General features: G+C 44.8%; 1 protein-coding gene across 2 annotated transcripts in view; it reads right to left on the bottom strand.

Annotated features, from left to right (window-relative positions):
- Window positions 1-11,493: 11,493 nt before the first annotated feature.
- The window catches only part of ARHGAP31 (Rho GTPase activating protein 31), a 184,423-nt gene continuing 170,410 nt past the window's right edge, over window positions 11,494-25,506 (bottom strand). Inside the window, exons 11-12 of one of the 2 annotated variants that reach the window (XM_075593636.1) lie at window positions 22,379-22,623; window positions 11,494-16,817 (exon numbers count right to left, since the gene is read on the bottom strand). In XM_075593636.1, coding sequence (XP_075449751.1) covers window positions 14,493-16,817; window positions 22,379-22,623 — 2,570 coding nt within the window. In that variant the 3' untranslated portion in view covers window positions 11,494-14,492. The remainder of the gene's footprint in view (window positions 16,818-22,378; window positions 22,624-25,506) is intronic. The other variant, XM_075593637.1, reaches the window with a different exon arrangement.

Here is a 25,506-nt window from a genome sequence, read left to right as displayed (position 1 = left end):
GCTAAATGCCCTATAAATACTAACACAATCAATTCCAAGTGACTTTGTGTGATGAGCAGTGCATTAAACATAAACTAGCAAGTGCAAATATATAAAATAAACAGTGTAAAGACCCCCTGCTTGAACCCTCTGGTGGGGTTGTCTTCACTCTTCCCCAAATAGTAGAACTTGTATCACACGATCCAGGGGGAATCTAAGGGAAAAAATATAAAAAGAGAAACTCTAAGTGCAGATGTAGGTACAGTGCTGGGATTAATCTCTATTCAATCTTGGCTCCTACGTCTATCTTACTCGCAAGAGATAAGAGTTTTTCAGGCAGTGTAGATCAATAAACGGATGATGAAGAGGTAACCAATGGCCTCCGTCACTCAGGGGATATACCTCAGCGAGAGAGGGAGAGAAACGCACATAGCACAGATCTGGCAAAAAGGCTTCATTTATCGATAAGTCTTAAAAATGCACACTTACAGTGTATACATAATAAAACAGCATTAAAGCTTGGTGGTATAGCCTGGATGAAAGCCCACACCGCCTCTCACCGCACCGCCTCAGTCTGGAGCTCCGATTCGATCACCGGATCCTGCTACCGCTTGCAGGAGACGCTGCTCCGCTTCCGGTCGCGGGGTGATGTCGTCACTTCCGACCGCGATGTCTCAATAGGCACAGGGTGGTAGGTGTAGAGCATAGGGGCGCCTTCCACAGCTACGTCACGTTGTGGGCGGTACAGCTCTATGCGTTTCGCCTGTTGGTTGATTCGGCTTCCTTAGGAGTGTACCTGTCCTTTTCCCATACCGTGTGTGCGTGTGTGTATATGTATGTGTGTATATATAATATATATATAATATATATATATATATATATACAGTGGTCGACAAATCACCAAAAAATCTACTCGCCACCTAGTACCACACGTGTACTTCTTGGGCCAATAGGAGCTCGCCACGATGTTAAATCCACTCGCCCCGGGCATGCAAATGTATAGGTTTGTCGAACACTGTATATATATATATATATATATATATATATATATATATATATACTAAATTTATTAAACAATTAATCAATTAACACTTGCAATAAAAAGCCTGATCTAAATCATTCAGTTGGGAAATGGATACGTACTCACAAAATGTTGGACAAAGGAGGCAACAATGCAGGAACTGTATGTTACACAATGATACCAATTAAAAAATAATTCTGTAGATAAAATAACAATGAATAAAATGTTATATTATGCCAATTACCATCTACGACTAATGGCCACAATTCTTAGGGGGTTAATACTAAGAAATTCACTGAACTAAATGAATCTACATAATGTAACACTATAACTCCTCATCTCTAAACACCGTAATATGTGGATGCAATCTGCAATAAATGACCGATGATTTAGTTAAACTATCGATATCAACTCATGGATATAAGGCTAAAGGATGTCACAGGTAGCAGGTCAAGTATGGGATATAATATAACAAACAGTATGGATAAACTCTCAGTACATTTAAGGAATCAAGAGGAGGTGAAAAAGAAACAGGTATTAGTGACATTGTTTATAGAAAGGGCACAATATCAATCTCCAGGTTAAGACCCCTTGGAGAGAGTGTTTTCATTTTATGTATCCAAAACGTTTCTCTTTTCCTCAATTCTAAGTTTCTATCCCCTCCTCTCCAATGTTGTAGAACGTGTTCAATTCCAATAAAGGTCAAACCAGCCTTGATGGAAAGGTCCATTCTCCTTGATGGAATTTTGCAAAATGATTAGATACCCTATGTGTCTCTAATTTTCTTTTAATACTGCTCAAATGTTCCAGGATTCGTGTCCGAATGGGTCTTTCTGTTTTTCCAACATATTGCAATTTGCATGGACATCCTAAAAGGTATATGACGTGGTCAAATCTACACGTTATACATGAATCTACAAGAAATTTCCCCCCCCCGTAACATTTGAGCTAAATTCTGTATTGCTGGCAGACCTGAACTGGCAAGTTCTACACGTTCTACATCCATAGAAACCTTTACTTGACTGCAACCAACTGTTTCCCCCTGGTTTTGTACTTCTAAGTGCACTTGGTGCTAAATGATTCTTTAAATTGGTTGCTTTCCTGAAAATTATATTTGGTTTATCAGGAATACCCAATCCCAAAATGTGGTCATTTTTTAAAATACCCCAATGTTTGTTTATAATTGATTTAATTTCTCCTGCTTCCCTGTTATAATTTGTTAGAAAAGCGTAATCAAATCTACCTTCTCTGGTGTTTGTTTTAATTTTTGGTTTTAGAAGATCTGCTCTATCTTTTTCATTCACCTTTTGTATTGCTTTGTCTAACATGCACTCATTGTAGTTCTTGTCCACAGATCTCTGTTTTACCATATTAGCCTGAGACCTAAAAGACTCGTTCTCACTACAGTTTCTCCTGGTACGGGAAAATTGTCCCGCTGTCACGTTATCCATCCATTTGGGCACGTGACAGCTGGACCTAAGGATATAGTTGTTTTTATCTGTATCCTTAAAGTATGTTTTAGTTTTGATTTTACTGTCTTCTATATATTGTTAGATCAAGAAAGTTGACGTGATCCTGGCTGAGTACACTATTGAACCTGAGATTACTATCATTATTATTGAGTGTGTTCAAAAATCCCTCTAGTGACTCAACATCTCCTTTCCAAACCAAGAACGCGTCATCTATGAAACGGCGCCGAGGATTAGGCTCGCCCCATGTCCCTCACTAGACCAGATCTTAAGGTCTTCCCAAACTGCCATAAACAGGTTTGCATAACTAGGGGCGAACCTAGTCCCCATTGCCGTTCCACATTTCTGTAGATAATAATTATCCCCGTACCAGAAGAAGTTGTGTTCCAGAATGAATCTAATGCTGTCCACAATAAATTTTGCCTGACTATCATCTTCATCTTTTTTAGTATCTTGAAAATCACTTCACACCCCTTTGTGTGTTGAATGGATGTATAAAGTGAGGTTACATCACAGGTTGCCATCAGGTAATCTCGTTCCCACTTAATCTTATCTAATGTATTCAAGATGTCAACTGTGTGACGTAAATACGCTTTTTGTTGTGTTACATATTTCTGCAGAAATTTGTCAATATATAGCGAAAGGTTTGCCGTCAGTGAGTCAATCCCCAAGACAATGGGTCTGCCTGGGGGATTGACTACACTTTTGTGCATCTTGGGTAGATGGTTACCTGTGTTTTACCAGCACTAGCCCCCTCAGACGGCGGATTCTCTCGCGAGAGGCAGAGCAGTGTGCTAGAGATTGCGGGCAGTAGAGGACTGAAGGCTACCTAACCAACTCCCCAGCAGACGGTGGTCCTTTCCGCACACCCAGCGGGTATGGATAGGAGAGGGAGAGGACATCCCGGCAGCACACGTGTAGCTGAGGAGCAGCCCTTCAGAGCTATTTCAATGCACTTGACCTACTTGCAGCTTGTAAGTAGGATTCTTATAGTTGCCAGACGCAGGATCAGTGGATGTTTTTAATGATTATTTTGTTATTTGATTTTTGTCTTTTTATTAAATAGTTTAAATTTATTTTTGTGCTTGCTCTACCACTTTATCCGTTATTGTTTTGTTTAAGGTGCATTGTCTCTTAACAATATTACACTATGCTGTTTTATCTATTCATTTTCATGCGCTGAGCAACGGCTGTTTCCAGTCATCTGCATCCTTGGAACTCTTTGGGACTATTTCAGCATCCAGCCATTATCACACGGTTGTATCTGTGCACAATCACTGTAGGGTTAACGATTATTGTTAATCCATTAACATTTATTATTTTATCTGGATTAAGGGCGCCCCTATCTTTTGTTTTTTATATCTCTGTTATATCACTCACTTTGGGTAGTTAGTGATTTTTTAGTCGGCAGCCCATATTATTTATATCACCTTATATTGTTATTAGGGTGTCTATATTGATATTTATCAATTGTATTCTGAATAGCGCTACACAGCTTGCACCTTTTTTCTATGTTCACCTACCTGCATCAGGATGTCGCCATGAAGATGACCCATGTGGACATCAGGTTGGAGGGAGTGTACATACCCCAAGATGACCCACTGGCCTACTCTATTATCTTTGTGTAGGCGATCCTTTGCTAAAGTGCATATACAAGGCCCTTATGATGCTGTATCATGTTGTATTATATTGTGTGACTCTGAACTACCTGTGGATATTTTTCCCGTATTTACAGAAGGTCTGGTACCCAGGAGCAGGTTGGACTGGGGGACAGGAGAGCAAATGGCCGAATGGGCCGGTCTGATTTGAAAGATTAGGCCCGGCAGCTTGAAAGAGAGGAAACTGCAGTTACAGATACGGGACGTAGAGGGAGCTGTGAGCATCCAGATCTCACATGGCTGCTCCTTTGGGCCTGTCTGTGTGTGTCTATGAGTCCCTGCTGGCCAGTGTTTGTGTACTGGTCAGTGTGAGTTCCTGACTGCCAGTGTGTGTGTGTGTGTGTGTATTCTGGTCAGTGTGTGAACATTTGTTCTATTCAGTGTGAGTCTGTGCTGGTCAGTGTGTGAGAATTTGAGCTAGTCAGTCTGTGTGTGGGTGTGTGAGCGCAGTGCAGGTCAATGTGTGTTTTGTGTATGTTGAAAGTTGTTTGCATGTGGTGAATGTATCAGATTTGTGCGTGTTCTTGTGTTAACGGTGCTTATATATACCGATGATATGTGTGCAGGGCCGTCAACAGAAATCTCGGGGCTCAGGACGAATTAAAGGAGCAGGACCCCCCCCCTGCATCCTCCTTAATACACATGGGGGTCCCTGAAGGGGGATATGGGTCTGGAGGGGATGGAAGGTAATAAGGGCCTGGAGGGGTTGTTATGGACCGGGGATGAGAAAAGGGGCAGATTGGGAAGAGGGAGGGAGAGAGAGAGAGAGAGAGGAAGAGAGGGAGGGGGATAGATAGATGGAGAGGAGGGAGAAGGAGGGAAGGGAGAGTGGGAATTGTGTAGAGGGAAGGGAGCGAGGGGGAAGAGAGGGAGAGAGAGATGGAGGGGAAGAGATGGGGAAAAAGGGAGATGGAGAGAGAGGAAAGGAGAGGGAAGGGGGGAATGAGAGAGAGGGAGGAAGGGGGAGATAGAGAGGGTGTCAGAGGGGGAGGAGATAGAGAGGGGGGAGAGAGAGATCTGTGCAGAGCTGCTTGCTGGAGGGTGGCCACGGGGGTGCCTGTCATGGGAGCCTCCCTTAGACTGGCCTTCAGCATGCTGCCTCAGACAGGAACCTCCAAAGACGACCTCCAGCAGGCCCTCTCTGTAACACCTTCCAGGAGTCACGCTCAGCAGGGTTTGCCAGCAGGGGGCAGGGCACTTTACTCCATGGGGTTAGGACTGGACTCCCAGCGGTCCCCCCAGTCACCTGCCCTGTATGTGTGGGGGCCAGCGGTCCCCCCTACCAGCTGCCCTGTATTTGTGGGGGCCAGCGGTCCCCCCAGTCACCTGCCCTGTATGTGTGGGGGCCTGGGGTCCCCCCTATCAGCTACCCTGTATTTGTGGGGGCCTGCAGTCCCCCCTCTCACCTGCCCTGTATGTGTGGGGGCCTGCGGCTGTCGGATTTTTGGTCTGGTAGGGAACATTTGCCCAACAATTAAAAATCTGCCAGTCCTTGCAGGTATGTTATGTGTACAACAAGTGACAGAGAAGCCCAATGCTACTTCCAATGTGACAAAAATACACAGTAAAATACTTAGATATTCTCTTGAAAAGGGGTCATTTAGTTTAACCCTTTGGCCAAAGCATTGTAAGCCTGTAAGCCACGACAAGGCAGACCCAGTTCACAGGTCCTAACACTACCAAATAAAATACTAATATACCTCTATTAGGATTAAAATTCTCATTTACCTCTATTAGGAGGGAGAAAGACCAACATTGGATCTATATCCAGTAAATTGGACCGTCTGACTTGGGAAGTGGGGAGGGGCGGGCTTAAAACCTGGGAGGGAGGGGCCACTAACCTCCAACAGCTGAGACAGCTGAAAATGGATATAGATCCAATGTTGGTCTTTCTCTCTCTTCCCTCTCTCTTCCCCTCTCTCTCCCTATCCCCCCTCCCTCACTCTTCTCCCCTCTCTCTCTCTCCCCCCCCTCTCTCTCTCTCCCCTCCTCTCTCTCTCTCCCCCCTCTCTCACACTCTCTCCCCTCTCTATCACTCTCTCCCCTTCTACCCTCTCTCTCACTCTCCCTCCTCTCCCTCACTCTCCCCCTTCTCTCACACTCTCCCCCTCTCTCTCCCTTCTCTCACACTCTCTCCCTTCTCTCTCTTCCCATTCTCTCACTCTCCCCCTCTCACTCTCCCCCTTCTCTCACTCTCCCTCCTCTAACTCTCACCCATTCTCTCTCTCCCCATTCTCTCACTCTCCCCCTTCTCTCTCTCCCCTCACTTTCTCTCTCACTCTACCCCCTTCTCTCACTCTCCCCCCTCTATCACTCTCCCCTCACTTTCTCACTCCACCCCCCTTCTCTCACTCTCCCCCCTCTCTCTCCCTCCTCACTCTCTCCCCCTTCTCTCTCACTCTACTCCCACCTTCTCTCTCAGTCTCCTCCACACTCTCCTCCTTTTTAATATGAAAGCACTTAACAAGTGCGCACTTACAAAATCAGCAATAAAAACGAGCAGTAGTATAACAGAAGGTGGAGCGAGAGATGTTCTCACCGCTCCTTCTTCTCTGGGAGTCACGCCTGATGGGATGCAAACGCTGTGCAGCTGGTGCTCCTAAATGCGGCCGCAAGAAACACCAAGCCAGCTGGGCGTCCGTCCGCCACGATGCTGCTCCGTTCTAGCCTCAATACGACGCGTTTCGCTATGTTCAGTAGCTTCGTCAGGAATCCTCTCGCTCCACCTCCTATTATACTACTGCTCATTTTTATTGCTGAATTTGTAAGTGCGCACTTGTGAAGTGCTTTCATATGAAATCTAATCTTTATACAGTTTGCGCTATGGGGTTTCTGTTTTCCTGTCCTCGTGCATCCTATCCACTCCTTCTGTACCTAGAAGGTCCTCCCCGTGGGACCACTGTTCCTGCACACTTTCAGTGCGATATGCTTTGCTTACTCACACGTATGTGAGTATAATGGTTGTGGATTACTATTTATTGAACCAGTCATTTTTAATACTGTGCTGCACTATTTGCCACCTTCTCTTTTCTTACATATGTGGTATCCCGCATCCCTCACTACATCCACCCACTGCTATCCAAGAAAAACGAAGACTTTTTTCTTTTTGTGAATGTTGGGTGGGATTACTTCACATTTGTGTTTAATCATTTTAGACATTGGTCTTTGTGGGCTATTGAGTCATTGTTTGTTACCACTGGGGGTCACTGTTTTATTGTTTTTTCACTCACAGTTCCATTATACCTAGGCACCAGTCCTGGTTTTTTTTGCACTAGGTGACTTATTAGGCCTTTTATAAGGGCAGGCAGAGCAGCCCTAGCTGTGAATGCAGCCCATGAATTCAAAATGGCCCATGTTCTAAGTGGCAAGTAGTGTGGAGTTTAACAGGGAGTTTAACAGGAGTGAAAACAAGTGGACTACACAACACCTACTGGCCCTTAATCATGGATTTGAACTACGTTGGAAAGGGGGACATATTCTATTCCAGACCAAACATCTCACCACTAAACTATTACTGTCATGCCGCTGCTACTCTTTATATTTGCTCTGACCTCTCTTCTTTTCAAAATACGCACTTCTTTCTACTAGTGCCATGTCTCCAACTCTATTCATATATCTCCATCCCTCCTTCCTTCACCACTTCTCAGTTCACATGAACTTCTTTCTTACCTGCGCCGTCTGACACCACACAGTTATTCCCCCTGCACTAAAACACACCCCTACAAATCCTCCTCACACATTCTCTTTCTTTCCATGCTTCTCCTCCTTGCTTCTGGGGATATCTCTCCCAATCCCGGTCCCTGCCTTATTTCAACTTGCCCTCACCTGCAAAATGCAACTTTTACTCCTTCTAGTGTTAACCCCTCCAACCTCATACCCATCCCCTGCCACCCTCCCTCCTCTCTCCTTTTCTCCTGTGCCCTTTGGAATGCTCGCTCCCTTTCTAACAAGTTCCTCTCTGTACATGACTTCTTTCTCTCTCACTCCATGCTTCTCTTTGCTATAACTGAGACCTGGCTCACTCAGTCTGACTCTGCTCTAGAAGCTGCCCTCTCTTATGGTGGCCTTTCCTTCTCCCACACTCCATGCCCTGATGGCAGGGGTGGAGGCGTGAGGCTACTCCTCTCCTCTCTCTACCATTACCGTACCGTTCCCTTCCTATTCCTCCCTCTCTTGCTTTTCCCCTCCTTTGAGGCTCACACTTTCCAGATCTTCTCTCCTCTTCCTGTCCATGTGGCGGTCATCTATCGCCCACCTTCCTCTACTCAACCCCCTTCTGCCTTTCTCTCTCACTTTGAATCCTGGCTCTCTTTCTTTCTCTCCTCAGATTCCCCTATTCTTCTCCTTGGGGAGTTCAACTGCCACATTGATGACCCCTCTCTCCCTTGGGCTTCCCGCTTTCTCTCTCTAACCTCTACTTTTGGCCTTCAACAGTGGACTGCAGCCAGCACCCACAAGGATGGCCACTACCTAGACCTGATTTTCACAAAAAACTTTACGATTTTTGCATTTCCCCCTTTCCTCTCTCTGACATCACCTCATCTCATTTTCTCTCTCTGATTTCTCCATTTCCCCCTTTCCTCTCTCTGACATCACCTCATCTCATTTCCTCTGTCTTGTTTCTCCCCTTCTCCATCTACATCTACCCCTCGCTTCTGCAGAAACCTGCGCTCTATTAACCTACCAGCCTTTGATTCCACTTTACGCTCCTCCCTCTCCTCTCTCAGTTCTACTCCAGACCCTGACAATCTGGTCAGGAACTACAACTCTGCCTTATCCTCCTCTCTTCATCTACATGCCCCGCTTTCTCTCTGTCGCCCTCGCCCTTCTAACCCCAGACTCTGGCTATATTCCCATACGCGCATGTTGCGCTCCTCCACTCATTCCTCTGAATGCCTCTGGAGGAAATCTCACACTCTTGCAGACTTCCCTCACTACAAATTTATGCTATCCTGTTTCAACTCTGCCCTCTCTCAGGCTAAACAAACCTACTGTTCTTCACTAATCAACACACAAAAATCTAACCCATGCCGACACTTCTCTGTCTTTGACTCTCTACTCAAACCACCCCCAGGTGCCTCTTCTTACTCCATTTCACCTCAGTACTTTGCTGACTATTTCAAGGAAAAGGTGGAATCCATTCGTTAGAACATCTCCTCTGTTTCCTCCTCCCATCCTACACTGCTTCCTAACTCTCCTCCTGCCTTCCATAACTCTTTTTCCGCTGTCACAGAGGAGGATGTGTCACTGCTGATCTCCTCTTCTCCCTCTACCACTTGCCCTCTTGACTCCATTCCCTTGCATCTCCTAAAACCTCTTTCTCCTACTATAACCCCTATGCTCACACAAATATTTAACACCTCCCTCTACTCTGGTACCTTTCCCTCCTCCTTCAAGCATGCATCCGTTATACCATTACTCAAAAACAGCAAGCTTGACCCTACCTGTCTTTCCAACTACCAACCTGTCTCCATCCTGACTTTTGCCTCTAAAATCCTTGAATGTCTTGTATTCTCTCACTTGCTCCATTTTCTCAAAACCTATTCTCTCCTAGACCCTCTACAATATGGCTTCCGCACTGCTCACTCCACTGAAACAGCCCTCACTAAAATAACTAATGACCTCCATGCTGCCAAAGACAGAGGTCATTACACTCTGCTCACATTACTCGAACTCTCTGCAGCATTTGACACCGTGGACCACCCTCTTCTCCTTCACATTCTCCATACTCTTGGTATTCTTAACAAAGCTCTATCCTGGATCTCTTCTTACCTCTCCATCGTACTTTCAGTGTCTCTTCTGCTAACACCTCCTCCTCCTCTATTGATCTCTCTGTGGGGGTACCCCAGGGCTCTGTCCTGGGACCTCTTCTCTTTTCCCTGTACACACTTTCTCTAGGTGACCTAATCACATCTTTTGGGTTTAAATATCACCTCTATGCTGATGACACACAAATTTAACTTTCAACCCCTGACCTTACACCTGCTGTATAGACCAAAGTTTCTGAATGTCTCTCTGCTATATCATCCTGGATGGCCCTCCACTGACGTAAACTTAACATGACAAAAACAGAGCTCCTCATACTTCCTCCCAAACCTGGCCCTACTACCTCCTTCCACATTACTGTTGGAACTACGATCATTCACCCAGTAGCCCAAGCACGCTGCTTAGGGGTCACACTCGACTCCTCTCTCACATTCTCCTCTCATATTCAAAACGTCTCTAAAACCTGTCGCTTTTTCCTCCGCAATATTACAAAGATACGCCCTTTCCTCTGTTGCTCGAACTGCTAAAACTCTGACTCATTCTCTCCCGTCTTGATTACTGTAACCTCCTGCTGTCCGGCCTTCCTGCATCTCACCTGTCTCCCCACAATCTATCCTAAACGTTGCTGCCAGAATCACTCTACTCTTTCCTAAATCTGTCTCAGCGTCTCCCCAGCTGAAATCCCTCTCCTGGCTTCCGATCAAATCCCGCATCTCACACTCCATTCTTCTCCTCACTTTTAAAGCTTTACACTCTTCTGCTCCTCCTTACATCTCAGCCCTAATTTCTCGCTATGCACCATCCAGACTCTTGCGTTCTGCTCAAGGATGTCTTCTTTCTACCCCCTTTGTATCTAAAGCCCTCTCCCGCCTTAAACCTTTCTCACTGACTGCCCCACACCTCTGGAATGCCCTTCCCCTCAGTAGCCGACTAGTACCCATTCTATCCACCTTTAAGACCCACCTTAAGACACACTTGCTTAAAGAAGCATATGAGTAGCACCGTAGATATTACTAGACACCTGATACATAAAGCTTGGCCCCCTGCACTTACCAATATTCCCTCCTACTGTCTCTGTACTTTCCTCCTCCATACCAATTAGATTGTAAGCTCCTTGGAGCAGGAACTCCTCTTCCTAAATGTTACGTTTATGCCTGAAGCACTTATTCCCATGACCCGTTATCTGTATTTGTTATTTATATGATTGCCACGTGTATTACTATTGTTTAATACTCGTATTGTGCTCTGCGCCCGTGACACTGGTCCGCCCGGTCGGATCATTCCGTCTGCTGATAGAGTATGAATACTCATAATCCTGGTACAGAATATTAGTCACGACCCTGATGAAGATCCCGGATGGGACTGAAAGATTGGGCCACATCAGCATGGACTATATGGGGTTCCCACGAGGAAGCCCACTGCCAGCATAGCAGCACTAAAATGATGCTCATGTTGAAAATTGTATGTTAAAGGATTCCAGGACATATTTATGCTCCAGTCAGTAGAAGCCAGCAATGCTGAGACAACGCAGACACTTCCCTTCTAACAAGTGTACCCTCCCCCCCCTCCCTCGGCTATAAAGAATAAGAACAGATATAGGTTTCTTTTTATAAAAATTCATGTTTATTCTCCAGACCAAACTACAGGAGTAACCTGGAGGAAAACAACAGAAAGCATTAAGGCAGGACAATGCGACGTGACACCAAAGCAGCAATAACCCAGGACATCCTCCATCAATGAGTGAAGTGTTCAACACGGTGACATATAAGGTTGTTACCCCAAAGGAGCTCGTTAATTAACCTCTCCCTGCTGGGCTTAACCCTTTAGTGCTAGAAGATCCAGCGACACTTTGGAAAACACACTGCACCCGGCAGTGAAGAGGTTAATGTAAGTTGCCCCCCGTTCTAACACGCCATCCTAACTTCGCTCGCGCACGTTATATTGTAATGCTCGGTTGAGAGATGTGTGTCTTCCAGTTTTATTAGAAAGTGATACATTTAAAAGACACAATTAGCCCCACTTTCTGCACTGTTTATGGTCCCGTTCAAAGGGCCACCGGCTTCACTGTCCACTTTCTTATATATATTTATTTATATTTTTTTTCATATTTATATTATTGTACAAAATAGTTTCAGGAACACTGCTTAGATATTTCACACTTAGTTACACAATACAGACACAGCGCCGCCATCTTTGTTTCTGGGTACAAATAATACAGCCACTACACACATTTCTATAGTACTGCAACAAAACCATCGGTGGAGAATAATTCCAGTCTGTTTCCTGCCACCGGCCCACACATTCTGAAATCGGTACGAGTTCTCCCAGATACATGGTCCATGTTCTGGCCGAGACCAGCTGAAGCACGTTCACTGTGCTATCTATTCTATATATCTTATTACATACTGTACAGTAGGTCTGCAGCTTTGAGGGCTCTTTTAATGCAATACAAAATAAAGCACACACGGTGTTAAACAGAGAATAAAATGTTAGGAGCCAAATGCTGCTAGAGCCAATATCATACATTATTAATGACTATGTCAATACGTTAAAATAAAAATGTTAACTTACAGTATGCATCACCTCAGGGGTGCTCAACTTCAGTCCTCAAGCCACCCCCCTCCCCCAACAGGGCAGGTTTTTCAGGATATCCCAGCTTCAGCACAGGTGGCTCAATCAGAGGCTCAGTCGAAGACTGTGCTAAAGCAGGGACTGATTGAGCCGCCTGTGCTGAAGCTGGGATATCCTGAAAACCTGACCCGTTGCAGGGGCTTGTGGACTGGAGTTGAGCACCCCCTGCATTACCTAACAAAAGAAACACTGACGTCCCTCATAGACGTGAAAAGGTTAAGACACCTCTTAAAATTCCTTCTTTTTTGGCAACAGTGGCGGAACAAGTAGACAGTGGGCCTCTGGCAAACGCCAACACCCTCCATACCCAGTCTAGCACCCTCCCTATCCAGGCCCCCTGTGCCCAGATTGTGGGGCATGATTTTTGTCTGCTTGGCAGTGATTAACGAGCAGCGTTATGTCAGGCCCCTGAATTCGAAGTGGCAGCGCTGACGTCGCTTCACGAGGCCTACAAGCCATCAACAAGGGGGCTCGGGCAATGGGTCTCAGGAGGCCTTGGGCACCAGTGGCTGGCACCAGCCAGAGTTCCGCCCCTGTTTGGCAAACACTGTTTTGCAACGTAGCTAACATAAGATATATATTTGATCTATAGTAAAAAGTGCCTTACATTTTTTTTTTAACAAGCCTATACTTCAAACCAGCTGAAATTATGTCAGAGGCTCAAAATTGCTTTCAAAACAAAATACTTAATTAGCAGTTGTGCAGAATTCAATGGTACAGAACACCATGAGATGCTAGGAAATATCTCTCATATCGCTAGAGACTTGTTGGCAAGCTACTTTCATTACTTCGTATCATGTGAACTGCACTGCAGCCATATAATGTACTGTATGGTTCTGCACATTTCAGAGAGAAAATAATCTGTTTGAAAGATCAACTAATCTTACAAAAAAAACCTTCAGTTTTAGGATCGATTAACCAGGATTACAGATGTACCACGATTCACCTGCACCCTGCACGTCACTTGGAGCGGGTGGACCACGGTTTAAGTGCGACCGTGATCCCGGCCTAACGCAGAGTGAATTTCCCATCAGGATTAACACAGCAGGGGTGCCTCCTTCTTAATGGGACTCCCGCCCGCTGCGTGAATCCTACTCGGCCGCTACCAGTCTGGAAGCGCTGCGCAGAGAGAGCAGAGAGAAGCGGCCCCAGTACAGGGGGCCGCTATCTCCTGCAAGTTTAAATGTCCTGGTCACGTGAAATATGGAGGCCTGTACCTCGGGAAGAGCTGTGCAGGGAGACAGAGAGAGGGACCGCTTCTCTCTGCTGTAAGAGCTGTGCAGGGAGACAGAGAGAGGGACTGCTTCTCTCTGATCTCTCTGCTCTCAGAGCTGTGCAGGGAGACAGAGAGAGGGACCGCTTCTCTCTGATCTCTGCTGTAAGAGCTGTGCGGGGAGACAGAGAGAGGGACCGCTTCTCTCTGATCTCTGCTGTAAGAGCTGTGCGGGGAGACACAGAGAGAGGGGCCGCTTCTCTCTACTCTCACTGCGCATCTCTTCCAGGCTGGTGCAGCCCAGTAGGATTACCACTGTGGGAGTACCATTCAAAAGCAGAGCTCGCCGTTGTCGTAATCCTGATGGGAAATTAGTGTACTGAGTTTTTGGGTCACGGTCAGGCTCCGTTCAGCTGCAGTTTCCTTGCGCCCAAAATTCAAGTAAATGATATTCAATCTGTAACTATGTCAGGAATCCCTTGTGTACTTAAATCGGTTTTAGTTGGCATTACCTGGGTTTCCCTGTTGTGAGCTTTATAGGGGTATTATGGGAAAACCGATAAAGAAAAGTCCAACTGATGATCTTTTTCACTAATAAAGAAATATAGTGAAATACGACACAAAACACCAGAAGCAAAATGTTCGCAGAAACAAAATAAGGCGAACTCTTCCATATATTGCATAAAATATTGTTACTATCGTTATATTAATGGTAATATAACCTTGGAATTGATGCTGACATTTGTTCGTGGCTGCTATTCAATTTGTCTTCCACTTCGGCTGTCGAGAATGACAGACCTTCTCTGTGGCTGGTAGAAGCAGCTTGTGGATGTCTCTAGTCTTTGACCATTTTTGGGGATTGTCAGTTTGTTCCTGAGTATTACCCCATCTGGAGTCCTCTGGTTCTCACACGCCGACTCTTGTGAGGCGGTCTGAGTCGGGCTTTTTATGGGTGACAACAGAATTCTGGCGTCAGCCGGCAAAGGATGGTCCATAATTGGAAAAGGTGGACTAAAAAGAATGAGGCTTTGAGGTCTTCCCGGTCTGGACCTAAAAGAAGGTCGTTCAATTTTGAATGAAAAGGGTGTGTCTCCAGTAGCTTCCCCATCGGAGGTACGCTTTCTACAAATTACTGGAGCATCTTGAGCAACAATGCGGCTATTTTCTGCAGAAGAGTTGAATCCAGAATGATGGGAAGAGTCCAGTGAGGTTGGGTCACTGTTTTCCTTCTCTTCCAGAGCTTTTTTCTCAAGTTTTGGGCTCTTTGTAGGATCTGCATGTCCTTTACTTGGAGTCAAAGTCTGTTTTGGGGTTGCGATAGAGTTGCACACAGACTGACCTATAATCTCCTTTTTCTCAAGTGGAGGAACTTCAGAATCAGCATTTACTGAGTGCAATGGCTGCGGAATTTGAGTGTACTGAACTTTAGGAGGTATTACCGGTACAGCTTTGGCCTGGCACAGTTTAATCATAAAAGAGGCTCTGATTGCCGACACACTCACAGGAGCAGAGTTGCGGCGGCCAGATGGTGTGTGGGTTACTGACATGCAATCCAAGTCTGTCTCTTGGTTTTGTAAGTGAGATTGAGACTTCCGTGAATCATCTTTCCATTGGTTTATATGGTTGGGTCTCCCAAGTGGTGACATTCCGGAGGCTGTATTTATTTGTTGGATTTGCTGATCTTCAATGTCCTTAGAACGATCAGTGGCTGTTTTCTCAAAAGTAAAAAAATCCCCCGTTGGAATGGCAGCATCCAAGGTCAGGGATGATGGTCGAGTTTTGGGTTTCCCTGCTGCATCTTCACTGATAGTATTGCTTCTGTGAACTGAATCCTCTTGACGAGAAACAGGGGACCTAATGTTACTGTCCTGATGTGTCAGCAGACTATCTATTGAATTTAAGGGTAATGCAGGCAACTTTAGACTGTTCTTCATTAGAGAAAGATCTAGTACAGGCTCGTCATTTAGTCTTTTATCAATGTCTTCCTTTTTAGCACAGAAGTCATTTTGCTTTCCTAGCACTGGTAATTCAGGGAGATTAAACATCTTTTGTCCATGACAAGACTGTTCACAGTCATTCGCCGAGTTCTGTATAAATAAGTTATCAGTTTTTGTTCTTGCATAAAGAACACCATCAGCTCTGTTTATGCCTGCGCGTTTAAGTGTCCATTTGCTCATTCGAGTGTCTTTACTATCCAGAGAGAGGCTGCGAATAAATTCTGGTCTCTTATAAAGTTCCCCCGTTGTTCCCCTTCTCTTTGGCTGTATCTCTTGTATTTCTGTTTCCTGGCAATACCTTAATTTTGGCGAGTGTAGTGGGCTTGTCACCCACTGGTGATCTTCCCAAGACTCTTCCAGCTCAAATGTTGGCATACTGTCTACCCCAAGTTCATCATCATTCTCTAAAGATTCGCTTGATTTTCTCCCTGATCTCCTTCTCTGCAGGTCTCCTTCTCTTCTCAAAGCCAAAATGTCTGGAATCACTTGCAAACTACTCTCATTCTGGTTATTAAGGTTTGGGGTTTTAGCTTTTGTTAAACCTGAACCCCCTCTATCTTTTCTCACTGGAACAGGTTTTAAAAAGCCTAATGTCTTCTCTTCTTTGGGTAAGTCGGAACAGAGCCAGATTTCTCTCATATCAGAACACAGCCCTTCTTGCTTGGTACAAAGCTTGGTTTCTTGAGGTAGAGGAAGATCACACGCATCATCTTTGAGAGCCTGAGATTGTGGATTTGTAAGAATATTTTCCAGTTTTGGCTGACTTGAAGACTTGGAGTCATGATTTTGGTTTTTGTTGGCTTCTTTTTCCTCTTGGACAGTATCCAGTACAGAAGAATTTGGAATAGTATCCACATTATTTAGTTCAGGTGAAGCAGGGTTTTGTTTAAAGCCATTTGAAGAGCTGTTCGGCTTTACAGAACCCGATAAGTCTACATGTTGAATAGACGGCGTCTGAACTTGGTTAAACTCCGAAGTACTTGCTGACAGAACAGGCAGCTCTTCTTCTGACTCAATTATCTTCAACTCTTGCTGTATATCTGGCCACAAAGGATCTATCAGAGTGATGGAAACATCATCCTCCTTAAAAAGAAAAACAAAACATCAGAAGATAAGAAACAGACTATATGACAAAATACTGCAGTAATAATAATAATTACATTTTGGTCATTTGTTATTCTCCTTGGAAACTAGAAAGTACACATTTGTTTCTAGGCAGTGAATGCCCGATATCTTAAAAGACAAAAGAGAAGCCAATTTGTATTATTCTAAAGACATACAAAATACATGTGCTTGTATCTAGAGAAGTGATTTTCAACAAGAGTTCCTAGGAACTCTTGGGTTTCGCAGGCATCTCTAAAGTGTTCTCTAAAATGTTCAGGTCATTTTAAAATTGTACCAAATAAAGAAGAATTAAAATACATCTGATCTCAGACACGCTATTAGAGAGGGTTGGAGTTCCTTACAATGCATCTGATCTCAGTCTCACTTTGAGAGGGTTGGGGTTCCTTAGGCCGCGCTTATAGTGCTGGCAACGGCGACATGACCGATGACGTCACTCGTCGCCTTTCGCAATAGTTGCACTTTAGTTTTGGGCGACGTCAGTAAAAAGAGGTGGACAGAGGCACTATAAGCGCAGCCTTACAATATATCTGATCTCAGATGCGCTATTAGAGAGGGTTGGGGTTACTTACATTGCATCTGATCTCAGACACGCTATTGGAGAGGGTTGGGGTTCCTTACAATGCATCTGATCTCAGACGCGCTATTAGAGAGGGTTGGGGTTCCTTACAATGCATCTGATCTCAGACGCGCTATTAGAGAGGGTTGGGGTTCCTTACAATGCGTCTGATCTCAGACGCACTATTAGAGAGAGTTGGGGTTCCTTACAATGCACCTGATCTCAGTCTCACTTTGAGAGGTCTGGGGTACCTTAGGCCGCGCTTATAGTGCTGGCGACGTAGACGCGACCAATGACATCACCCGTTGACGATCGCTATAGTTGCACTTTAGTTTTGGCCGACGTCGCTGGCTACAAGGCCAGCGACGTCATAAAAAGGGTGGGCAGATCACGGAGAAGCTCCCGATTGGCCGCAAGGGGAGACTGTCGCCGAAAAAATTAAATAACAGTTACTACCAAATTTTTGGTAGCACTGTCGCTCTGTCACCGTCGCGTGCACTATAAGCACACGCGACGGCGACAATGCATTTGTTTTGCCGTGCCGGCACCATCGCGTTGCCGTCGCCGGCACTATAAGCGCAGCCTTACACTGCATATGATCTCAGACGCGCTATTAGAAAAGGATGGGGTTCATTTCAATACATCTGATCTCAGACGCGCTATTAGAGGGGGTTGGGGTTCCTTTCAATGCATCTGATGTCAGACGCGCAATAAGAGAGGGTTGGGGTTCCTTACAATGTATCTGATCTCAGACGCGCTATTAGAGAGGGTTGAGGTTCCTTACAATGCATCTGACCTCAGACACGCTATTAGAGAGAGTTGGGGTTCTGCAGAATTTCCCAATATAATTATAGGGATCCTTAACTAAAAAAAAAAGGTTAAGAAACATTGATCTAGAGAACTAAACATAAACGGGAGAGGCAATAATCACTGTGAAAAACATAAAATCCAGTTAATTACCACAAACGCACCTACTGTATCAGTGTAATTCTATCCTGGGCGGAATTTACATGGAGTATGGAATATTAGGGCACGCAAAGAAGTTAAGAGCAACGGCAAGAGGAGAAAGTGAGAGAAATACTAATTGGACGGAAGAGACGGGTGAAAGAAGAGAGTGAAATACACGGGGTTACTGTTAAGAGTGCCATGGCCATGATTATCTGACCAGTGATAATCGTTTTAATGGAAACATAACCTCCTAAGCCACAATTCAGTGGTCCTGAGACTGAATTCATGTCACCAGTCACCCAATAAAGGTACGAAGTATTTTGATGTTGCATCATAAAGGGGCTGGTGCCCAGAGCTCAGATATAAACGATATCACCAACATATCTGGAGAAGTAGAAATCACATAGACTGAGCTATTTACCAGGCTGCTAAACTGGTGCAAAAGACAGCAATATATGGAGCATATACCTTGTGGGCTGTGAGACCCTTTAACGGACCAACATGTCTATCGTACAAGGTTTGTTTGTACACAAGCTTTTGAGACTATAGAGGTCTCTTCCGCAATGGCTTATGTAGAAGACCACCTTGTACGATTGATATTGAACGTTGGTCCATAAAGAGGTATCACCACCTACAACGTTTCTTACGCTTTCTGGGACTAATCCGCTATCAGCACTTTTTCAATTGATATATATTCATAAACCCATATAACAATGTGAGCAAAGCAGTTTTCCCAGAGATAAAGAAACAGCTTGTTTTCATCTCTGTGACATTCCCTAGGAAACGGCAATGTATTCCTGTTTTTGGGTATGAATATGGCCGCTGTGTCAGACTGGTTCATTAAGCCAATGGAAATTTGCAATTTCATTGGAACATGTCATGGATTTTTACTGGATGAACATGGAAGCCACACTGAGTTTGTGTGTGTGTTTTAGAAAACAATTTACATATCTGTGGAAGTAGGGTGCTCTATGAGCTGAAAATAGCACAGTTTAGCTCCTAAGAGATCCCACCATGTAGGTTTGGGGGGGGGGGGGAATCAAGGGATTGTTTATTTATTTCTTTATAAAAATGCTTTACCAGGAAGTAATACATTGAGAGTCTCCTCTCGTTTTCAAGTATGTCCTGGGCACAGTTATAATGACAAATACATGGTTATAAATACATAGCTACATTAAGTGAAAAGGGTTATACAGTACATTATATAAAAGACATTGCATGCACAGTTAAAGATAATTTGTATTATGGGCGTATGTAACAGTTACAGACCAGACTAAAATGTGAGACAGCCTTAGTTTTGAAAGGAATTAGACTGGTGGCGGCTGTGAGTGTCTCCGGTAGATTGTTCCAGTTTTGGGGTGCACGGTAAGAGAAGGAGGAGCGGCCGGATACTTTGCTGAACCTTGGGACCATGAATAGACTTTTGGAGTCAGATCTCAGGTGATAAGTGCTGCGTGTGGTAGGGGTGGGGAGCTGGTTCAGGTAGGCGGGTAGTTTGCCCAGAAAGTATTTGAAGGCAAAACAGGACAGATGAACCTTGCGCCTAGACTCAAGTGATGACCAATCTAGTTCTTTGAGCATTTCGCGGTGATGTGTGTTTTAATTGCATTGGAGGACAAAGTGGCATATTGAGTTGTAGAGGGTATCAAGTTTGCCAAGGTCAGTTTGGGCTGCCGATGTCCCCATCTATACTATAATTCTAAATTGGATTCCGTTTGTATGTCAGAAGCATCGAAATCTCACAAACGGCGCCACGTAGCACAATCAAACTTTCACTGTACGTTCTGCGGCGAATTTGTAAGTCAACGCAACTATTTTGGGCTTCAGATGGCACTCACCTGCCAAGTTATGGACATTCTAATGTCCAGCAAAAACCTTAGTTCTGGAACAGAGGGGCGGGGTCGTGGCTACTAAGGGAGGGGGCGTGTCCTTGCCTGTGACGGAGCTGTGCGTGTCATGTGCAGTGAATGTGATTCTCCGTGGAGCAGTGTCCCTGTGCCTGACTCTGCCCCCTCCGCTCTCCTCCTCCCTCCTCTCCCCCCTCCGCTCTCCCTCCTCGGAGCTGCTCTAGCTGCCCGGCACTTGGGAGGGGAAGGGGGGGGGGGGTGATAGGCTGCTTCTTCTCCTTACATGTGAGCTGAGGTAGGGAGAGAAGCTGCTTTTGCATGCTGCAAACTTACTGTGTGTGTGTGTGTGTCTCACTGTGACTGTGTGTGTGACACTTTGTGTGTGTGGCACTGTGTGTGGCACTGTGTGTGTATGTGTGACAATGTGTGTGTGTGTGTGTGTGTGTGTGTGACAGTGTGTGTGTGTGTGTGGGACACTATGTGTGTGTGTGTGTGTATGTGTGTGACACAATGTGTGTGACACTGTGTGTGTGTGTGTGTGTGTGTGTGACACTATGTGTGTGACACTGTGTGTGTGTCACTGTGTGTGACACTGTGTGTCTGTGACACTGTGTGTGTGTGGGGGGGGGGGGCACTGTGTGAGCCCGTGTGTGTGACACTGTGTGTGTGTGTGTGTGTGTGTGTGTGACACTGTGTGTGTGACACTGTGAGAGGGTGGGGATATATGGGTACTCTCAGAATGAGGTTCATGTATGGAATTCGGGTTGCGTTTCGCTAATAAGTTAGTAGCGCACCCCACCAAGTAATCATTGAATGCGTGTGCAATGTCAGTGGGATTTGCCGCCGCGGTACCAGTGGAAGCAGGGACCAAACCTGCAGCACACGCCGGCACGGTTTCCACTGGTACCGCTGTGGTCTTTTTAAAGATGTGTGTAGATTATTTTTATGTAATAAAGTGGTATTTACTGATTTAATTTGATTAAATCTGCACCCGTCCATACCGAGGGGAAGATTGCTTTACCACCTACCACACACCGGAACGAGGTCGCTGAGGGGGAACCCTGCCCTGGCATATTCCAGCATACAGAAGGGAAAATAATCCTCTTATACACCTGCGCTCACACAGGGCCGTGTGAGTGTTATTCATTTATATATATTTATATTCATCCGCTGGCACTGGTGCTTTGACTGGGGTATTTTACCCCTTGAGCACCAAGCCAAGTACATAAGCACTTGGACATCACTCTTTGAGTACTTTTCCTCACCTGGCACATTTTGTGTTAAACTCATAACAGAAGTTAGACCTATTACTGTTCACCCTGTGCACCCCTATCTTTTTGTGTCTTTTGATTAGAGGAGAGAATCCAGTCTAGCAAGGAATAGTTGTGAGATTTCAAGTTTGTCCGTGTGGGTTGGGAAATGAGTTGCGTTAGGTTAAGTGACTTGAGTTGTATCTGGATTTTGTTGTTTTTAGGGTCGAGCCAATTGTAGTTGAAATCCCCAAGAACTAACAGCTCACTGTTCTCATTCAGAGAGGAAATGGAGCCAAGAAACTGGGTGATATCAGTCAGGGATTGTAGTGGGGCTTTAGGCGGGGGGTAGATGCCAGCAAGCAAGACGGGCTTAGAAAAGGGGAGGCAGATTTTGCCAAATAGGATTTCAAAAGAGGGTGGGCTTGCAGTTATGCTGCATTTGTAATGCTAAGGTCTTTCAAAGTTTTGCTGATGGATTTGGGGGGGGGGGGAGACAGTCAAGTGTTGGGAGAGGCAGCAGTAAATAAAGTGTATAGAGGGGTTAATTGTGCAGATTAACAAGCATGGGGTAATAGTGTGGTCAGAGCTCACCATTTGTTGCATTATGTAGAAGAATTTACCAAAAGTTTCAGTCTCCAGTCCAACTACTGTCTAACTACATAGCCACTTCAAAACGCCCACTTCAAATGCAACACTCTTAAATACAATGCTCACCCAGCTATGCTCTCCCTTAAGTGATTTCAGATTGATATATCTAACAGTCACATGACCTCCCCCCATTAGGGGATTGTTTTAATTGGCTCTGCAGCTAGAAGATTTTGATAAGTCATCACTTTTATTCTCAGTGGAATTATACTACATTTCACCCTGCACACTGATGTTATTACAGACTCGACATACACATGTTGTACACACCTGCTCATTGCACAATGGTTCTTCTGGCTCATCTCTCAGGGTTTCTACTTGGTTTGTCTTTACTGTGTCCATGTCAGACCCATCTGATTGCAAGCCTATTATTGTCTGCAGATCACTGATGGAGAGAAAAGCCTGGTCAACTGAGAGGTTTCTCTCTGCCATGGAGCCAGTGGTTGCTTCTTGCTTTCCTGCAGACAGCGGTGCTGTTCCCGATAATCCCTCCTTGCTAGTGATGGTTGTTTCATCTGTTGTGGAAGATAAACAACACAAATGGTTTTTCATGAATATATTGCAGAGCAGTTTGATGTCTTGTATACATGCAATAATTCTCATGAACTATTTACACTGAACATTATCACTTATCACAATACTACCCTGTAAATGAAGTTGAATGCTTTATTTTAATTTGACATATTCTTACTGCTGTATTATTTTTCACTACTGATTTTTGGCATCCCATTTTGTAATTATTCCAGCTTTTGGAGTAAGGGGTACAGCTATATCACCCAATGTACAACTACATAACCTTCAAACAAACAGTTGAATTTAATAAATACATGTCTTCTATCAACCTCCCATACAATATTTCTGTGAGATATGATTGAAATTTCAGTAAGTTGATAAGAAGTCTTCTGCTGCATCACAATTATACCTAATGCTCATGCTAGGTGAAATATATTCCATCCTCTTTCAGACTTGCTTCCCAACTAAGGTTTTGAGTTACAGAATTGTTAAAGGTGTAGTGTCATCTACTGTAGTGCCGACGGTTATTCTAACACAAACCAGTGGCAATCGCCAAAAAGACCCAGGTACAGTACATGCTGGGTACATGCTGGGTCTAGTTTAAGGCAAGTTTAAGGCATTTCTGCATTGACTAATGGCCCATCAGATTAACAGCGGGGGTCCCTGCAGTCCCATTCAAACTGACCGCTGGTGTGTTACTCCGCTGGTGTGTTACTCCGATGGGCCATTAGTCAATGCAGAAATGCCTTAAACTTGCCTTAAACTAGCCAGGTTACACCCAGCACATACCCAGAATGTAACCGGGCTAGTTTAAAGCAAGCTTTAGAATACTCGTTGTCTCGTCTGTACATTATAATTGCCATGGGTCCCTTCAACCAATAGCATACTGTATTCCTGTACATTCAAGTGGCCTTGAAACAGTTAGGCAAGTACAGAAGTCTGTTTCTCCCCAGCCACTGAAATATTACTACCGCTCCTGCACTCGTTCCTCTGAACATCTCAGGATGAAATCGCACTCTCGTGGACTTCCTTCACAACAAATGTATCCTATTCCGTTTCAACTATGACCTCTCCCAGGTTAAAAAAAAAAGCTACTTTTCTTCTCTAATTCCACTTACAAGTCTAACCCACGCCGACTCTTCTCTGTCTTTGACTCCCTACTAAGACCAGCATACTGTATGTTACCTGTTTTTCTCCCTCAATTTCATTTTAGGATTTTGCTGACTATAGTAGTTCAAGATGAAGTTTTATTCCATTAGTCAAGGCATCCCGTCTGTATCATTGTCTTATACACCTTTTCCCAATTCTCCTCCTGCCTTCCTTGACTCTTTTTCCTCTGTCACAGAGGTAGACGTGTAGCTGTTGCTCTCCTCCTCTTCTTTACCATTTGCCCTCTTGACCCAATCCACTTCTCTATACTTTTGGTACAGTATCTGTAACAGCTCTATCTTGGATGTCCTCTTACTCTTCCTTCATACTTTCAGTGTCTCATTCGCTAAGACCTCCTACTCCTATGTCCATCTCTGTGGATCTGCCCCAAGCGTCTCTCCTGGGACATCTTCTCTTTTCTCTTTACACCCTCTCTCTAGGGGACCTTAACAGACCTTTTGGGTATAAAATATCCCCTCTATGGTGATGACACACAAATTTACCTTTCAACCCCTGATCTTACACTTGCTGTCCAGACCAATGTCTCTAAAGGTCTGTCCTCTACTATATATCACTCTGGATGGCCCTCTGCCGACTCAAACTTAACAAGTCAAGATGGAGCTTCTCATACTTCCTCCCAAACCTGGCCCTACTGTCCTCTTCTACATTACTGTTGGCAGCACTCTCATATACCCAGTATCCCAAGCACGCTGCCTCGGTTTCACATTTGACTCCTCCCTCACATTCTCCTCTCACATTCACAATGTCGCTATAACCTGTCGATTTGTCCTCCATTACATTGCCAAGATATGCCCTATTCTCTGTCACTCTAGTGCTAAAACTCTAACGTGCCCTCATTCTCTATTACAGCCTGTCTCTCCTACAATCTATCCTAAACGCTACCACTAGAATCACTTTACTCTCTCCCAAATCTGTCTCAGCTTCTCTCCTGGCTTCCTATTAAATCCCATATTGCTTACAAAATTCTCCGCCACTCTTTTTAGGATATACACTCTTCTGCCCCACCTTATATCTCAGCCATCATTTCTCACTATACACCTGCTGGCCTCTTGCGTTCTTCTCAAGGATGTCTCCTGTCTAACCCTTTTGTATCTAAAGTCCTCCCCCACCTAAATGTTTCTCACTTACTGCTCCATACCTCTAAAATGCCCTTCCCATCAATATCCGTCTAGCACCCTCTCTCTCCACCTAAAAGCCCCATCTTAAAACATACCTCCTTAACAAAGCATATGGGTAGCTCCGCTGGCTCATACTATACATCTCGTATGCATTTACCATGACCTCTTGCAAATGCACTTACCAGAACCCCTTCCTACTGTCTCTGTAAGTTCTCCCCACTTAGATTGTAAGTTCTGTGAGGCAGGGACTCCTTTTCCTCTTCTACTTTTAGGTATATAGCGCTTATTCCTATTATGTGTCCTATTATTATGTCATGTGTGTTATGGCTGGAAAGCGCTATGTACCTGGATATCATTATACAAATAAAGATATACATACACACACTTAACTAATTTCAGTGTGTACAGGCAGTCCTCACTATCCGCCGTTTCACTTTACGATGGACGGCATATCCGACGCGTCACAATGTAATCCTACAGTATGGGGCCGTTTTCCGACACCAGAATGCCTTATCCACTGCTCACCGCCGCCAATTAACACGGGACTCACTTTACACCGCTTTCACTATCCAGAATGGATTCCGTTGGATAACTGAG

Source organism: Ascaphus truei, chromosome 3, assembly GCF_040206685.1.
Source record: "Ascaphus truei isolate aAscTru1 chromosome 3, aAscTru1.hap1, whole genome shotgun sequence".
NCBI classification, from domain to species: Eukaryota; Metazoa; Chordata; class Amphibia; order Anura; family Ascaphidae; genus Ascaphus; species Ascaphus truei.
Note: the sequence above shows the minus strand (reverse complement) of the source record. Positions and strands in the feature narration are given on the sequence as shown.